The 15,684-nt window shown below is 41.5% G+C and overlaps 1 protein-coding gene across 3 annotated transcripts; it reads left to right on the forward strand.

Moving 5' to 3' along the window:
- Positions 1-11,847: 11,847 nt before the first annotated feature.
- LOC113320919 (DNA ligase 1-like) lies at positions 11,848-15,425 on the forward strand. 3 transcript variants are annotated; one of them, XM_026568824.1, is made up of 8 exons: positions 11,848-12,004; positions 12,145-12,313; positions 12,670-12,924; positions 13,085-13,141; positions 14,032-14,243; positions 14,333-14,461; positions 14,896-14,985; positions 15,059-15,425. In XM_026568824.1, the coding sequence occupies exons 2-8, from the start codon at positions 12,298-12,300 to the stop codon at positions 15,176-15,178; spliced, it is 879 nt and encodes a 292-aa protein (XP_026424609.1). In that variant the 5' UTR covers positions 11,848-12,004; positions 12,145-12,297; the 3' UTR covers positions 15,179-15,425. The 3 variants fall into 3 exon arrangements, with proteins under 3 accessions (XP_026424609.1, XP_026424611.1, XP_026424610.1); XM_026568826.1 differs by lacking the exon at positions 12,145-12,313 and having other exon boundaries at positions 11,848-12,090; XM_026568825.1 differs by lacking the exon at positions 12,145-12,313.
- The last annotated feature ends 259 nt before the right edge of the window (positions 15,426-15,684 follow it).

The raw sequence follows: 15,684 nt of genomic DNA on the forward strand, positions 1-15,684 counted from the left end.
ATATTCGTTGTGATGAAGATGTGGTATTGTCTTCATGGAAGTCGTTCCTGCTAGCGGTCTGGAGATGAAGATTGATCGTCGTAAAGATGATGCCACACTTCAGATAATGGAAAACGCCCCCGCAGCTGCGGGTGCGATTGTTTCCGAGGAACCCCTGCTGGTAGCAAAATCAGTTGCAGGCGCCACTTTCGACCCTCCATTTTCGACTCCTTATGAATACCATGTGCTGATCGGAGGTTTTAGTGTACCAGCTAAGTATGAGGCGCTGTATACTAAGATATTGAAAAGGTATGGACATATTGCAACAACTAAAAATATCACCAGACGATGCGCTTCAAAGCATTGTATTCACTGGTAGGATGATGGAATTAAGAGTTGAATTTGTAACCGAGAGATTAATCTCCCACTGTGGTCGCCAATTGTTTGTGGGTGAAAACCGTTTCCGCTGATTTTGGTAATATTGGTTGTGTATGAGAAACAAATCTAAACCCAAAACAATGTACTGCACGGGAGTACTTTTGATTCGAGAGATCAATCTGTACAATCCTGGCCTAAACCAAGAAATGGACGTTTCAGGCTTGCTTCGGTCACAAAGTGAAGGAGAAGGGTTGGTCTTAGAGAGGGAAGCGAAGAGAGTGTTGAGACCAGAATCGTTGATTCTGAAGGTGTGGTTGTTTATGACTTGTATCAGAAAGTAGAAATGGCTAGCAGAATGGAAATCTACCAGGTGATTTCTAGATACTGTGTTGTTGCCGACCAAAACTTTTCGTTTGGTGAAAATAGGTGGAGCCTATTTATACAAGTCATATTGAAACGTACCCTGGTCTCGTAGGAAGTGGAAACGATTGAGTGGTGGAAGAAAAGAGTAACGTGTAGCCGTCAGACGTTATGCTTCCATGATGAAGGAAGTGAATTCGTGTAACCGTCAGACATTATGCTTCCATGATGAAGGAAATGAATTTGTTTACACCGTTACTTTTCACCACCACTAATTGTCCCGCTTCATGACACTTTCTTGTAACGGGCGCATTGCACGCCGTACGCTGTAAACCGCCAGACCAATACCCTGATGAGCATCCCCCAGTTTGTGACATTTTTGATGTCTCGAGTGTTTTCGTGGAAAACATGTAGCACTTCGCTACGTGTGGCAAGTCAAAGTCAAGGGACTTACCATAGGAAAATAACATGTAATGCTATTAGGATCATTTTGGCTAGCCGCCTAAAACTTGCCACAGGTTTGTCAGTTCGGTGGTGAACTTCGATGGCTAAGATTGCATCTCATGAAGGAGGGTAGTCGTTGATTATGGATACCTTGTGTTGGCACCTGATAATGGAACGGTGGTGTTTTGGTATACCAGTGGAAATGTGGCATGGCTAGCATGGATCCTTCATGCCAGTGGCACGGTGGTACAAGTGGCGCCTGGCGTAGCCATGGCCACTAGATTTAGGCAGCTGGTCGCCTGAAACTCGGCACAAGTCTGTCAGTTTGGTGGCGAACTTGGGTGGCTGAGATTGCATCTCACGAGGAGGGATGGCCATTGATTATGCCCGCATCTTGTTGTATAGAGAAATGGCGCCACTTGCATAGCGGCGCCTAGCGTATCCGTGGAATGGCGGCATGCTAGTTGCATGCCAGTGGCGTAGCCGTGGCATGGTGGCGTGCTAGTGGCGTAGTCGTGGCATGGCGGCATGTCAGTGGCGTAGTGGCATGGACACGCCTGTGGCATTGTAGCATGGCCAAAGCTAAAATTTGGCTCCGTGGCCAAAGTTAGGGTTTGGCGGCATGGCCAAGGCTAGGGTTTGGCATAGCAACTTTGCTCAAATTAGGGTTTGGCATGTCGAAACCCTAATTAGTGTATGTGGCATGCGGCCGCAGCATGGCGACACTTTTGTGCAAATGGCGTCATAGCTATGTCAAAGGAGTTATGGCAAGGCCATAGTGTGTAAACGGCCACATGAGTAGGGATTGTTATGGGTGGCCATGCTATGGCGCCAACCCCAGGGCTTCCTGGGTCCCACATGGCTCGCAGCATGTTGCGGGGCCGAAGTGGCATAGTTTATGTCACGACTGGAAATTAGGGTTTTTTTAATGCAGAGTCGTGTTTCGGACTAGAAAACCCTAATTTAAGCTTTTCATGGTGTTGTCCACGAATAAGAGGTAGGTTAGCACATAAGGCGCTATTTATGGCAGGTTGCCACGAAGTGGCATGTTACCTTGACTGAGTGGCATGTTACCGCGGTAGAGTGGCATGTTGGAATACCGATCAAATATGTTGTTGTGGCAGGGCGCGTTTGTCTTTCCAGTTAGTATGGTGGCGCGGCAGGGTGCGTTTGGACTTTAATGTATGGTGGCAAGTTTAGTGCGGTTTAATTGGCCAAGAAAAGGGGGCCGGCCAAACATAAGGCGCGGCTATACTTTTGGTGAGAGTTTGGCGGCTTTAGAGCGACTTTATTGGTCGATTAAAATAGGGATGACCAAGCATGGGCGTGGCTACACTTCTGGCGAGAGTGTGACGACTTTAGAGCGACCTGATTGGTCGATGGGAAGTGGGGCCAGCCAAGTATGGGCCCAGCCACAACTTGTGTGCGTGTGGCGAATTTAAAGCGACCTGATTGGTCGAGGGAAATAGGGCCGGTTTAGGATGGGGCGTGGCCAATGGCAAGTGGCGCCAGCTAGCCTAAGGCATGACCACGCCTCTCTTTGCTCCCGCGGATCCTTATTTTTTTCTGATTCTGGGTAGGGTTTTGCACCTACTAATCCATGGCGGATTAATTTCCTAGTTTTCCTATGCTTACTTTCGTCAAGCAAGGTCTGGTATACTGCGGAAGGCGTGAAACCCTAACTTCTGCAAGTGAGTCGGGGCAATTGGTTGAATTCTATGTGTCGACACAGAGTTGTTTTAAGTTTATTGACAGAGAGCAGCATGCTTTTCTGATTGAATACCTTATGCGAAGACCTTATCCTTGATATTTGGAAATTCGTGTTACTCTGCTGCGAGTGAACACAAATCGTCATGCCATATCAACATTAAGGGTTCAGCCGGGGAACATAACATAAAAGGCATTCAAAGGAACTTATATTAAGTGAATATAGGCAAGGTGCCGAAATTTACAGAACATCTGGGATGGTTGCTACATTCGCCAGTCTGGATAAATTTCTTGTAGATATACTGAACGGCTCAATAGATATGCCAGCGGAGAGGTTAGCACTCACGGCTTTGTTTCCTTACAGAGTGACGTCATATCAGATGCAAGGTTTTACGATTTTAACCCTAAGCTAAAAAACCACCATCAACACTCCTATTTGAGACAAAATTCATATAGCTATATAGACTTCAATTATACACATTTGATATTTCGAGCTGAGTTTAACCCGCTTACATATTTCTCGAAATATGTGTTGGTAAGTTTTCGCTTTAACCAAGTTCATCTTATATTTTTGACGAAAGTGAAAAGATGATCATGTGAAAATCTCCTTGTAACATCTTACATGATTTGCGTTAGACAGTCATTTGATGTAGACTTAGAATGTTTCGTATTGATCATTCGATCACTTGAAAATTGCTTTGAAGCTAATAGTTTGTGTGAGACAGCTATTGTCATCTTCTAAGTATGTTTCAATGACTGAAATGGGAGTTTAGAACAATTAACCATAATTGGATTTAAGCAAAGTATGCGTACTTGCATATGTGTTGATCCAAGACAGAAATGCAGTATGCATACCCGTATGCGTATTGAAGAGGTCAGGTAAATTCCGGGAGCTATAGTATACGTACCTGTACGTGTATCGGCGAAGTCAATTGAAGTCCGGGTACTATAATATGTGTACCTGTACGTGTACTGGATTTAACTGAAGTTTGGAAGTGTATGACAGTATGCGTACCCGTTTGCATATTGGCAAACACAGTCCAAGTCCAGCTACTTAGGTATGCGTACCCGTTTGCATACTTGAGTAGGTTATGTTCTAAAATCGGTTTGTTCATGAACTAATATATTTATATAATAAAGAATGTAATCTTTTGCAAATCGATGCTATAATGTTCATGAATTGATTTGAATGAATTAAAATCGATTTTGCTTCAATTGTGTCTTGTATACTTCTATGACAATATAAACAATTGAACAACTCTAGAACTAGTTTTATTTGAGTCATTTAAACTAATTATGGTTAAGATGAACAAGGTTGATATGAAAGTGTTCATATGGCTAACTTCGGTTAACTATTGTTGAGCCAACAAAGGTGTACACATTTAGGTACGGTTACTCATATGTAAATGAAGTCACTTTTCATTTGTTCGTAACAAGCTAAGTTTGATCTCACGGTTGAAAGATATTAGCTTGAGTCTAATCAGGTTTTCATCTAACAATGAATGTTGAATGCTTTGTTACCAAGGTAACATTGATTGCAAATCCTGATTTGAAAACTATATAAGGGAGAACTCTAGCAACTGGGAAACCTAATCCCCACATTTTCTGTGTGATACTAGTTCCGACTAGAGTCGATTCTCCTTTAACCTTAGGTTTTTTCTAAAACCATGTAGGTTAACGACTTGAAGACTTTATTGGGATTATGAAGCCAGACCCAACTGTTTTCTCTGTAGTTGCGTGTTCTGATCTTGCTGTTTACTATCGTGACTGAGTACTATCTTCTCTAAGATTTTCTCGATATTTAATCTCTGATAGGCAAGATAAAAAGTAGTCACAAACATCTTCGTCTCATCGTTTGTGATTCCACAATATCTTGTTTCACTACCATACGATTAAGATTATTGTGAGGAGATTGACATTTCTAGGTTGTTCTTCGGGAATATAAGTCTGGTATATCAATTGGTTCATGTTCACCTTGAATTATCAAAATACGTAACAAAACTCATAGGTATATCTGTGGGAGACATATTTATCTATTCAATAGACTTTTCTGTGTGAGACAGATTGGTTTATCAAGTCTTCAACTTTGGGTCGTTGAAACTCTTAGTTGTGGGTGGGATCAGCTAAGGGAATCAAGTGCGCAGAATCCGGCGTGGTTCTAGAGGCGTAAGGAACGCGACTATACCTTGATCAGTGTGAGATTGGTTAGGGCTCAAATACATTCCAGTCCGAAGTTAATTTGGAGTAGGCTAGTGTCTATAGCAGCTTAATGCAGTGTGGTGTTCAAATATGACGGGGTTTTTCTGCATTTGCGGTTTCCTCGTTAACAAAACTTATGGTGTCTGTGTTATTTCTTTTCCGCATTATATTTATTTATATAATTGAAATATCACAGGTTGTGCATAAGTTCAATCAATTGTGAATCCAATCATTGGTTGTTGATTAAATTGATTGACACTTGGATATTGGTTTTTGATTCCGTCCAAGTTATTTCTTATATTCAATCAGGCTCGCAAATTCTTATTTGTTTGATTGCATATTGAATTGAAAAATAGAGATATAACTCTTTGATATACTTTTCTTAAGATTGAGTCTGACTGTCTAGTTGATTCTCTTGAAAGTATATTGGAGTTAGTCCATATAGATTGCTAAGCGAAATATTGGGATGGTTGTTGGACCCCCGCTTTTCAGGATCTTAGGACTGGATCGGTAACTAATCTCAACTCAGGCTCAATATCCACCTTTAACCCAACAATACAAGTGAAAAGCTTCAGATATCACTCCTCAAAACACCTCCATTGGAAATAACAACACTCCCCTCTGTATCATTGAAGATGTCATAAACGATGATCAAGAACCACCAACCATAAATGATTTAATGAAAAAGACAGGAAACCTTGGTTGAGACTCAATTGGCCATGTTCACCACCCAGAAGGAAGTTCTCACCTATCTTAAGACAATAACACAACAGTTAATGCTATACCAACGTCATCACCAAATGAAGCAAGCTAGGAACGCATCTGTAGGCTGCGCCCTCTAGAGTTAACGCCCATGAAGATGACGAGATACGTGTTGTCACTAAACGTATACCAGAGAGGAGACAGCTGCAATAAAACTTCGTCACTCGTGAGGATCTGGAAAGTCTCATGCGGAACCGCAGAAGGGAAGATCCTGTTTCATCCCATCATCACTAGCATACATACCCAATAGAGATCCAGAGGGTCCCAATGCAAACGAACCTCCTTTACCAACACTAACATTGGCTAGTATATTGCTTGATGCTGATTAACCTTATCTTTTGCTATTATTCATTTCTAGCACTAGCATCACTCTTATCCATGACTTGATGCAACACCAAAACCATTTGCATCGCTTGCATTATGAGATCGAACTACCCCATTTGATGTCCCGGGTCGCGAAGATTCTACAAATGAGCCTCTCAGCCGAGATCACTTAAAACTCCACAATTGGTAATTCACATTATCATTGAGTACCAGCTTACCCAAATTCTTCCCCTTTTACCACTATGTTTGTGGGTGAAAACTGTTTCTGCTGATTTCGGTAATTTCGTGTGAGTGCGGGTGAGAAATGAATCTAAACGCAAAACAATGCACTGCACGGGAGTACTTTTGATTCGAGAGATCAATCTGTACAACCCTAGCCTAAACCAAGAAATGTCCATTCTAGGTTTGCTTCGGTCAAAAAGTGAAGGAGAAGGGTTGGTCTTAGGGAGGGAAGCGAAGAAAGTGTTGAGGCCAGAATAGTTGATTCTAGAAGTGTGGGTGTTTTGCGACTTGTATCCGAGAGTTGAACTGGCGAGCTAAATGGAAAGCTACCAGGTGATTTCTGGATGTGTATTGTTCTCCTGACCAAAAATTGTTTTTTGGTGGAAATAGGTGAAACCTATTTATACAAGTCGTAATGAAACGTACCCTGGCCTCGTAAGAAGTGGAAACGGTTGAGTAATGGAAGAAAGTGGTGACGGGTAATGCCTGGAATTGATGCTTCCATAATGAAGAAAACGTTTCACCATTACTTCTTGTATTTACTAACCGCCTCACTCTTATGACACTTTCTTGTAACGGGCGTATTGCACGCCACATGTTGTAAACCGCCAGACCAATACCCTGATGAGTATCCCCCAGTTTGTGACATGTTTTGATGTCTCGAGTGTTTTCGTGGAAAACGTATAACAGTTTTCTATGTGTGGCATGGTGGCATTCCAGTAGCCGTGGCATAGCGACGTGCTAGCAGCTGTGGCATGGTGGCATGCCAGTAGCCGTGGCATAGCGACGTGCTAGTGGCTGTGACATGGTGGCGTTCCAGTAGCCGTGGCATAGCGATGTTCTAGTAGCTGTGGCATGGTGGCGTGCCAGTAGCCGTGGCATAGCGACGTGCTAGCAGCTGTGGCATGGTGGCGTGCCAGTAGCCGTGGCATAGCGACGTGCTAGCAGCTGTGGCATGGTGGCGTGCCATTAGCCGTGACATAGCGACGTGCTAGCAGCTGTGGCATGGTAGCGTGTCACGTGCCAGTAGTCGTGGCATAGCAACGTGATAGCAGCTGTGGCATGATGGCGTGCCAGTAGCCGTGGCATAGCGACGTGCTATCAGCTGTGGCATGGTGGCGTGCCGGTAGCCGTGGCATAGCGGCGTGCTAGCAGTTGTGGCATGGTTGCGTGCCAGTAGTCGTGGCATAACGACGTTCTAGCAGATGTGGCATGGTGGCGTGCCAGTAGCCGTGGCATAGCGGCGTGCTAGCAGTTGTGGTATGGTGGCGTGCCAGTAGCCGTGACATAGCGGTGTGCTAGTAGCTGTGGCATAGCGACGTGCTAGCAGTTTTGGCATGGTGTCATGGCCAACATGCTCGCGCATATTTTAGGCGCGACCAAATTAGGGGTTTTAGCATAAACCATGGGATTTGGCATTGCGACCGGAGTTGTCACAAGTTTGGTGGAAAACTTGTACGGATGAGATTTGTATCTCAGGAGGAAGGGTAGTCGTTGATCGTGGCTACCTTTTGCTGGTGGTCAGAGGTATGGTAGCGTGATTGGAATGTCTTGCGCATGCTTTTGGCACGATGACCAAAGAATTCGGCGTCATAGCCAGTTTAAGGTTTGGCGGCACAAAACAAGGGATTTGGCATTGTGGCAAAAAGTCGTCACAACTCTTGCGGTTTGGTGGCGAGTTTGGACGGCTGAGATTTGCATCTCAAGAGGAAAGATGGCCATTTATCATGGTCGCATCTTGTTTGCATAGCGGTATTGTCAACGTGCTGGTGGTATGCCAGTAGCCGCATAGCGGTATTGGCCAAAAGTCTCCACAACTCTTGCGGTTTGGTGGCGAGTTTGGACGGCTGAGATTTGCATCTCAAGAGGAAAGATGGCCATTTATCATGGCCGCATCTTGTTTGCATAGCGGTATTGGCAACGTGCTGGTGGTATGCCAGGGATAATTGTCACAGCAAGACGTCAGTTCCCTTAAGGTGAGTAATCCAACCCTCACAACAGTATGCCAGTTGCGCCGTGGCCAAAGTTAGCATCGTGGATGGATTTGGTTGCGTCTTGCCTGGATTAGGGTTTGGGTGTATTGAAACCCTAATTAGTGCGTGCGGCGCGTTTTGGGAAGCTAGTACGTTTTTGGAATCTAGCTTAGTATTAGCGACCTCTTTTGAGACCGTGACAGGTTTGGAGCAACCTGATTGGTCGATGAAAAGGGTGTCGTCGAGCAACATGGGGCCGGACTTGTTTGTAATGCGCGTGGCGTATTTAGGGTGACCTTATTGGTCGATGGGAAGTGGGGCCGTCAAGGTAGGGCGCAGCCACACTTCCAGTGCGCTGTGGCGGATTTAAAGCGACCTGATTGTTCGATAGAAAGGGGGCCGACAAGCAACATGGGTCCGACCTTGTTTGTAATGCGTGTGGCACATTTAGGGAGACCTGATTGGTCGATGGGAAGTGGGGCCGTCAAGCTAGGGCGCGGCCACACTTCCAGCGCGCTGTGGTGGATTTAAAACGACCTGATTGGTCGATGGAAAGGGGGCCGACAAGCAATATGGGGACGACCTTGTTTGGAATGCGTGTGGAGCATTTAGGGAGACCTGATTGGTCGATGGGAAGTGGGGCCGACAATCTAGGGCGCATCCACACTTCCAACGCGTTGTGGCGGATTTAAAGCGACCTGATTGGTCGATAGAAAGGGGGCCGACAAGCAACATGGGGCCGACCTTGTTTGGAATGCGCGTGGCACATTTAGGGAGACCTGATTGGTCTATGGGAAGTGGGGCCGATAAAGCTAGGGCGCGCCACACTTTCAGCGCGCTGTGGCAAATTTGGTTGCCTAGCTTGGCTAGGCGTGGTTTCGGCCAACGAGGTCTAGTATATGGCGCGAGGCGCAAAACCCTGATTTGCAATTTAGTTGGGTTTATGAGTTCTTTGCAAGTTATCATAATGATTAGATGTATTTTCGTATGTTGTCACAAAAATCTTTACCTACAGAATGCAGTATGCTTTCTGTCTGAGCCTTTCGTGCAATGACCTTAATTTTGGTACTTGGAGGTTCCATGCTACTCAGCTGCGAGTGAACATAAATTCGTCGTGCCATACCGACTTAAGGCTTCTGCTGAGGAACATAGCACAGGAAAGTACTCAGCGAGTCTAGTATTGGCGAGGCGCCAGAAAAAGTAAATTGAGCGGCTCAATAAATGTGTCGGTGGAGAGGTTAGTACTCGCAGCACTGTTTCCTTGCAGAGTGACGTCACATATGATGCAAGGTTTTACGATTTTAACGCTAATCTAAAAACCACCATCAACACACTACTTACACCTCATCGCTCAAATCCCGTTTACTAGAGCTCAACGCTCAGGTCAATGCCTATGACACTATCAAATGTCAACGTAGGGAATGTATACACATCATCAGAGCTGATCACTTAGGACATATCTACGACATTATCAGATTTTAATGCTCAAATGGTATCAATACAATCTGCTGTTTTCATTAGACTTCACACTGATCAGTCTACTTAATCACTTAATGAACTGAGCAACTTTCCTCACTAATTTAAAAGGTTATTTTCCCGACTTAACCAAAATAGTAGTAGTTCATGACTTCACTATTTTTATACGAGACATCAAATTTATATCGCATATGAAGATAATCATTGGGGTACTGGTCCGACGGTTTACATCGATATGTAGTATGCCAACACATTGATGATGATAAGTAACTATTAGAGTGAAAATTAAGAGAAGTTATGAGAATGAGAGAGCAGTGGTCATACAGTCTTCCCAAACATATTAGACACGACTTCACCACTACCTGCAGGACCATCACTTCTTCAACACCTCCACAACTTACGAGGAATAAATATGTTCACTACAACTATAAAATATATAACTTTATCAAAAAATGGCAGATCTCTTAGATCATAATCAAACTTCCATTAACAAGTATAGCTTTCACATTGTCGTTCAATAACTATACACTGCAAAATACATGACACGATGATAAAATCATTTTCTACTTGTGTATGCAGGTGTTTGACTATTACATGTATCCCCTAACTCTCTACTAACATTAAAGTAATCAATTGACTAATCTAGTATGCATTCCAAACAATATAAAAACCACTCGTAAACATTAGATATAATAAAGACAAGGAATAAAATGATTAAAATATCAACTAAACTTGTATAACTAATTAATAAGCTTCACGTTCAGAACATTCATCCTTAACCAACAAAGATAGCTATTCATGATACAAGGAAGAATAAGAAAAAAATGTATCCCCTAAAGGGGCAAACTCTAAAATTATGGAATGTTATATTATTACGAGATGTCAACATGTCTTTTCAGAGTCCAGAAAGTCTTCTTTTTTGACTCCAACAATTTTATATCCTAGAGTCCTATTGAGACCATGATCCTCAATTTAGAAGTCAAAAACTCGTCAAAGAAGTGTCTCTTATATTAAACCCAAATGTAAAAGTGTCACCGCTCGAATCCCAGCCAAAAAAGTCATCGAAAACTCAAATTTAGGGATTAAATATGTCCAGTAGAAATTGGGTTTTAGGTTTGCGAACTCAAAAAGGTTAGGTTCGAGAACCTAGTGAGAAAAAAGTCTTTGGGGGAAATTTTCTTAACTTAGATTGGCGAAATTAAAAGGATGTGTTCATGAGCCTAGTGAGAAAAAAGTCTTTAAGAAAAACTTTCTTGACTTAAGCTCGCGAACTTAAAGAGAGAACATTAATCTTCAGTACTTTTGACTATTTTGATCATAACTTCTTCGTTTCACATCAAAATGACCTCGTTCTTTCTCCATTGGGTTCATCTTTCATTCTCTAATAAAGGTATAAAATTCTGGGTTTGAACGAGTTACACTTGTCCTTTGGTCCATCTTTATTTATAACTTCACTTCCTTAACACTTTAAAGCCATTTCCACTTCCTTAGGTTGATTTCCCTCAACGAAAGCTCCAAATAGATAATAGAAGTAGTAAAATATGATTCACAAGAAATTTATCGAATCAGCATATGGATTTGACACTAAAATATTGTAGATTATGGACTTATTAAATTCACTCTACACTTGCTTTTTTTGCTGATCCTCGAAAAAGCTGATACTAAAGCCGAACTCACTTTAGCTGAAATCACGGTTATACTTGAACTCTTTTTGAACTAATGAGAGAATACAATTATGATCACAAACCAATAGTAGAGTGGTGAGCTTCACCGGTATATACCGCAGTCTTGTTATCCAGAACGAATGAGAGAGTGCGGTCATGCTTACCAAATCAATAGGAGAGCGGTAAGCTTCATAGGTGCAAGATGCGTTTTTGGTGTGAAGGATGGTTTAATGGTGGTTCTTATCCTTGGTCGGTGTGGGCCGGGTTAGTGTACAGACACCGGGCACCGAGCCCTTTACGTTGCAAGACTAGACCAAGGGACTAACCGAATAGACAAAGCACCACTTCAAAATCTTCTAAAACCCTATACACAAAAATAACAAAGAAAGAGGCGTCGAGAAAGAGAAGCAGACGAGGAAGAGGAGGCAAGCATTTTCGGTTAAACTTAGGGTTTTAGTACAAACCCCACTTTGTATATGTAGATTGCTGAAGGAGCTCTGTTAAAAATCATCAAGGGTAAATTTTATCGTACAGACGAATTTAGTTGTTCTGGTTTAATGCTTCTGGAAACATAGCCTTGGGTTTTACGTGTCGAATATCGGGTCTGTACTGAATTAGAATTTTTTTTGTTTGATTCTTACTTTGGATAAATACAGCTGATGATGATGATGAACGGTGCAAGGGTTTTACAGATACCCTGATGATGAAAAATAGGTTTAAAGATGAGATTTTTTTATTGTTACAAGGGGTTTATATCTATACCTTTCATGTTAGTGGAGAACCCAAATTAGTGGTGAAACCAATACCGAATGAAGTTAGTTAATGGTACAAGGATTTTGAGTTTTGACTTAGATGCACTGTTTGTTTATCTTTGAGATAGTTCCTCTTAACTTAATAGAAATAAATTTCTAATTTACTGGTAGAGTCCTATATTGAGTTCCTCTTAACTGTATATGTTTTGGTTATTTTAGATCTCTTTTTATTGTTACTACACAGTCCTATATTGGGTCCTGGTTGATTTTTGTTATCTTCATGGCGTTTTTTATATTTTGAGGTTTGATGATATGTAAAATTTGATGTGATTAACTAGTGGAATTTCTTTTTTAGACACTGTATCTGAGCTGGGTTTCTGTTTGCTTCATCCATGACCATGTTTCTTCTTTCTGTTAATATTCAAGCAGTTGTTCATTACTCGTTGTCCCTGCCTTATCTTCTTCCCTGTCGAAGCAAAGGTGTTCCCAAAATGATTAAAAGGCAATTTTACAAGCAAGACCATGACAATGATAAAGACGATATATCTGATTCCTCTTCGGACTCAGAGTCAGAAGAAGAAGTCTCAGAGGCCGAACAAGAAGAAGAAGAGCAAGAAGAAGACGAAGATTCTGATGTAGTTGCAGAAGCTAAGGAAGATGAGCAACCTTCTTCATTGTCTACTGGTTCGCTCTTTAGTGGCTTTCTTTTTGTTCCCATTACCCTCATCTCTTTCGTGAAAGTGTTTCTGTTTGTATAGAACACTATATTTGCTTCCATTGAGAATTTTTTTTCTTTACTTTGTATTTTAGATGTCTGCTTTACTCTTTCTCCCGTGTTTTGTAGGTTCAGGCTACAATAGTGAGGAAAGCTCAGCGGAAGAGGTTGATTTTGACTCATCAGGTTGGCTTTAGATAATTTCTTGGTGTTGCCCTTCTAAAATCTCGTGGATTTGTAACGTTTGCACTGTGATCTCTTTGCTTTTAAGTCATACTTATTGCTTAATTGAACCATTCAGTTCTTTGTTTTGTTGTGCATCTTAAAGAGTAGAGCCATTGACTAGTATACACTTGGACATTAAGTTTCTTAAAATGTGTTGGAATCTTAAAGTATTTTGTAGATTGTGGATGTGTTTCTTTTGCTGAGTTGTACAGCTACCCATAGATGTAGATGCTGGCAGGTTGTAATAGCTGATGATCTCCTATTCAAAACCTATGCTTGGATATTAATAAGTGGATGACATATGGATTGTATCATGTTATAATAAAAGCTTACGAGAGGCATCCATATCTCCATCGTGAATAGCAATACAGTGCCATGGATATGCTGTTTTCCGTGGTATCATGCAACATTTTTTGTAAGATTACGGACTATGGCCCTGCAAAATCTATTTGGTACCCACTTTTTTGAAAGGAGTGGAGTGTTTCTGGGTGTTGCCTAGCACCGGTCAAGCGAGGCTGCTTGCTCATCAGCAGACCTCACCTAGCATGTAGAAGAGCTCAGTCTCGAATGGATCGAGTACTTAAAAAACGAAATTGGCCATTGAACTGGAGAACGCTCTAGACTGGGTTAACTTCTTTCAGCCAGTGGGGTGAACAGGAGTATGGTCTGATATATTTGATTAACAAGACCTTTTAATTTATAATTTTGTCGCTTGTAGCAATGATATGGTTTTTGCTCCTGCAAAATACGTGACATATTTGCTTCTTTTATGCATGTTGATGACTTCATGCCCATTGATTCTTATATCGCGTAGAAAACTCACGGTTCCTAACCTGTTGATCTATGGCCAGGTTCAGTATTAAACGATGACGAAGAAGAAGAAAGTAGCAAAGACAAAACTAAGGATAGTCAATCATTGAGTAAAAGAACTGCGACGAAAGATCCTATTGACGCTGTTTTTGCAATGCGTACCTTAAAATGTAAATCAGTTTACAAGTGTAGGCTCTGCCCAAGGATAGTCTGTTTGTCTGAGGAAACAATGAAGGCACACCTAACATCCAAGGTTCATATCTCTTGTAATATTTTTCATTTGCAAGATTTCACTGTTTTATGTGCAACACATATGACTATCAGTCCATTTATTCTTTGTAGAAACATGCTCGTTCTGAGAAATTATTAACTGAAGGGAGGCTGAAGTTCATGCTAAACAGTGATGGTGAAGCCGAGGAAGAACCAGAAACCCATGCCGAAAGACACGCCCGAACATTAGCTATTGCACAGGTCAGTGTCCCAGCTAATTGAATTCCCTATTTGTTTAATTGTCCCAGGCTAGGAACCCCATTAAATCACAAGGTTTCTTGTTCTTGTTTGTTCTGGTTCACTCACATTGGTGGAGCCAAATCTGGAATGTGCTTTCCTGTTTCTGTTGGTTCTTGAATCTTGAGTACCCAGCTCCAATCTTTAATGTCAAGTTTAACTTAATGCAGTTTGAAGTGATATCCAAAAATCGATATTGCTAATGTTCTTGTTATCTATTCCATCAGATACTAAGTAGCCAAAAAATGAATGATTGATGGGTGGTAAAAATATGGGAAACCTGAATCAGGAAATGGGTTACAGCTTTTGCGAACTCTGGTTACTATCTTCCTATCGATAAAGCTTAGGCATGTATGATACCACACGTTAATGCTTTCAGTTTTGCTAATTTGTTTCAGGATTTAACAAGTAAGGTGCCTTGTCCTTCTTCAAAGAAGAAAAATCGGAAGAGTCAGCGACATAGAATCAGATTAAAGAGGAAGAGGAAGGTAAGATTGCATAATTTTCTAATTACTGAAAACATATTTTATTGTGCACGAGGTAATATCTTATGCATCACAGGAGTCTGGAGATGTCCCTGGCAAAGAAAAAGAGGATCAGTCGGTGAAAAAGCAAGACAAAGAAAAAGAGAAGCAGTCCGAGAAAAAGCAAGCTAAGAAAAGGCGTAAAAACAAAGACTAAAATTGAAAGTTTTTCTCATTTTTGTACTGAGCAATGGATGAAAATGAAACAGGTGGATTAGTTCCTGTACTTTTTTGAGGTACTTAACATTGGATAGCCTGTTTAATCACTTGATTGTTGCAGTAAGATGTATTTGTTTCCATGTTAAGGTTTCATGTTCAGAAAATACTCCTCTATGTACTGTTTGATGATGTCTCTTGGTTAGTGTTTCTTGAGTGTTTTCCTACATTTTGATCGTCCAACAAAACTAGATATTTTATAGTAATGAGGGTTTAGTTGTAACTCTTTCATTCACTCTCTCCTTTTTACAACATGATTTAGAGCTAGAGATAGAACCTCCAACTTAGATCTGTTGTAGCTTAGATAGATTAGATTTGTGATTCAGAGTTGTAAGTTAAATCCTCATGTTGTTCCTGAAGAGTCTGTGAGTTCTCAATTAATTATTAATTATTGTTGTTTGTCTTTTTTTTCTTTGATCTTTTCTTTTTTTGGTTCAGTTAAAAATT

This window comes from Papaver somniferum, chromosome 11 (genome assembly GCF_003573695.1).
Source record: "Papaver somniferum cultivar HN1 chromosome 11, ASM357369v1, whole genome shotgun sequence".
NCBI lineage: Eukaryota > Viridiplantae > Streptophyta > Magnoliopsida > Ranunculales > Papaveraceae > Papaver > Papaver somniferum.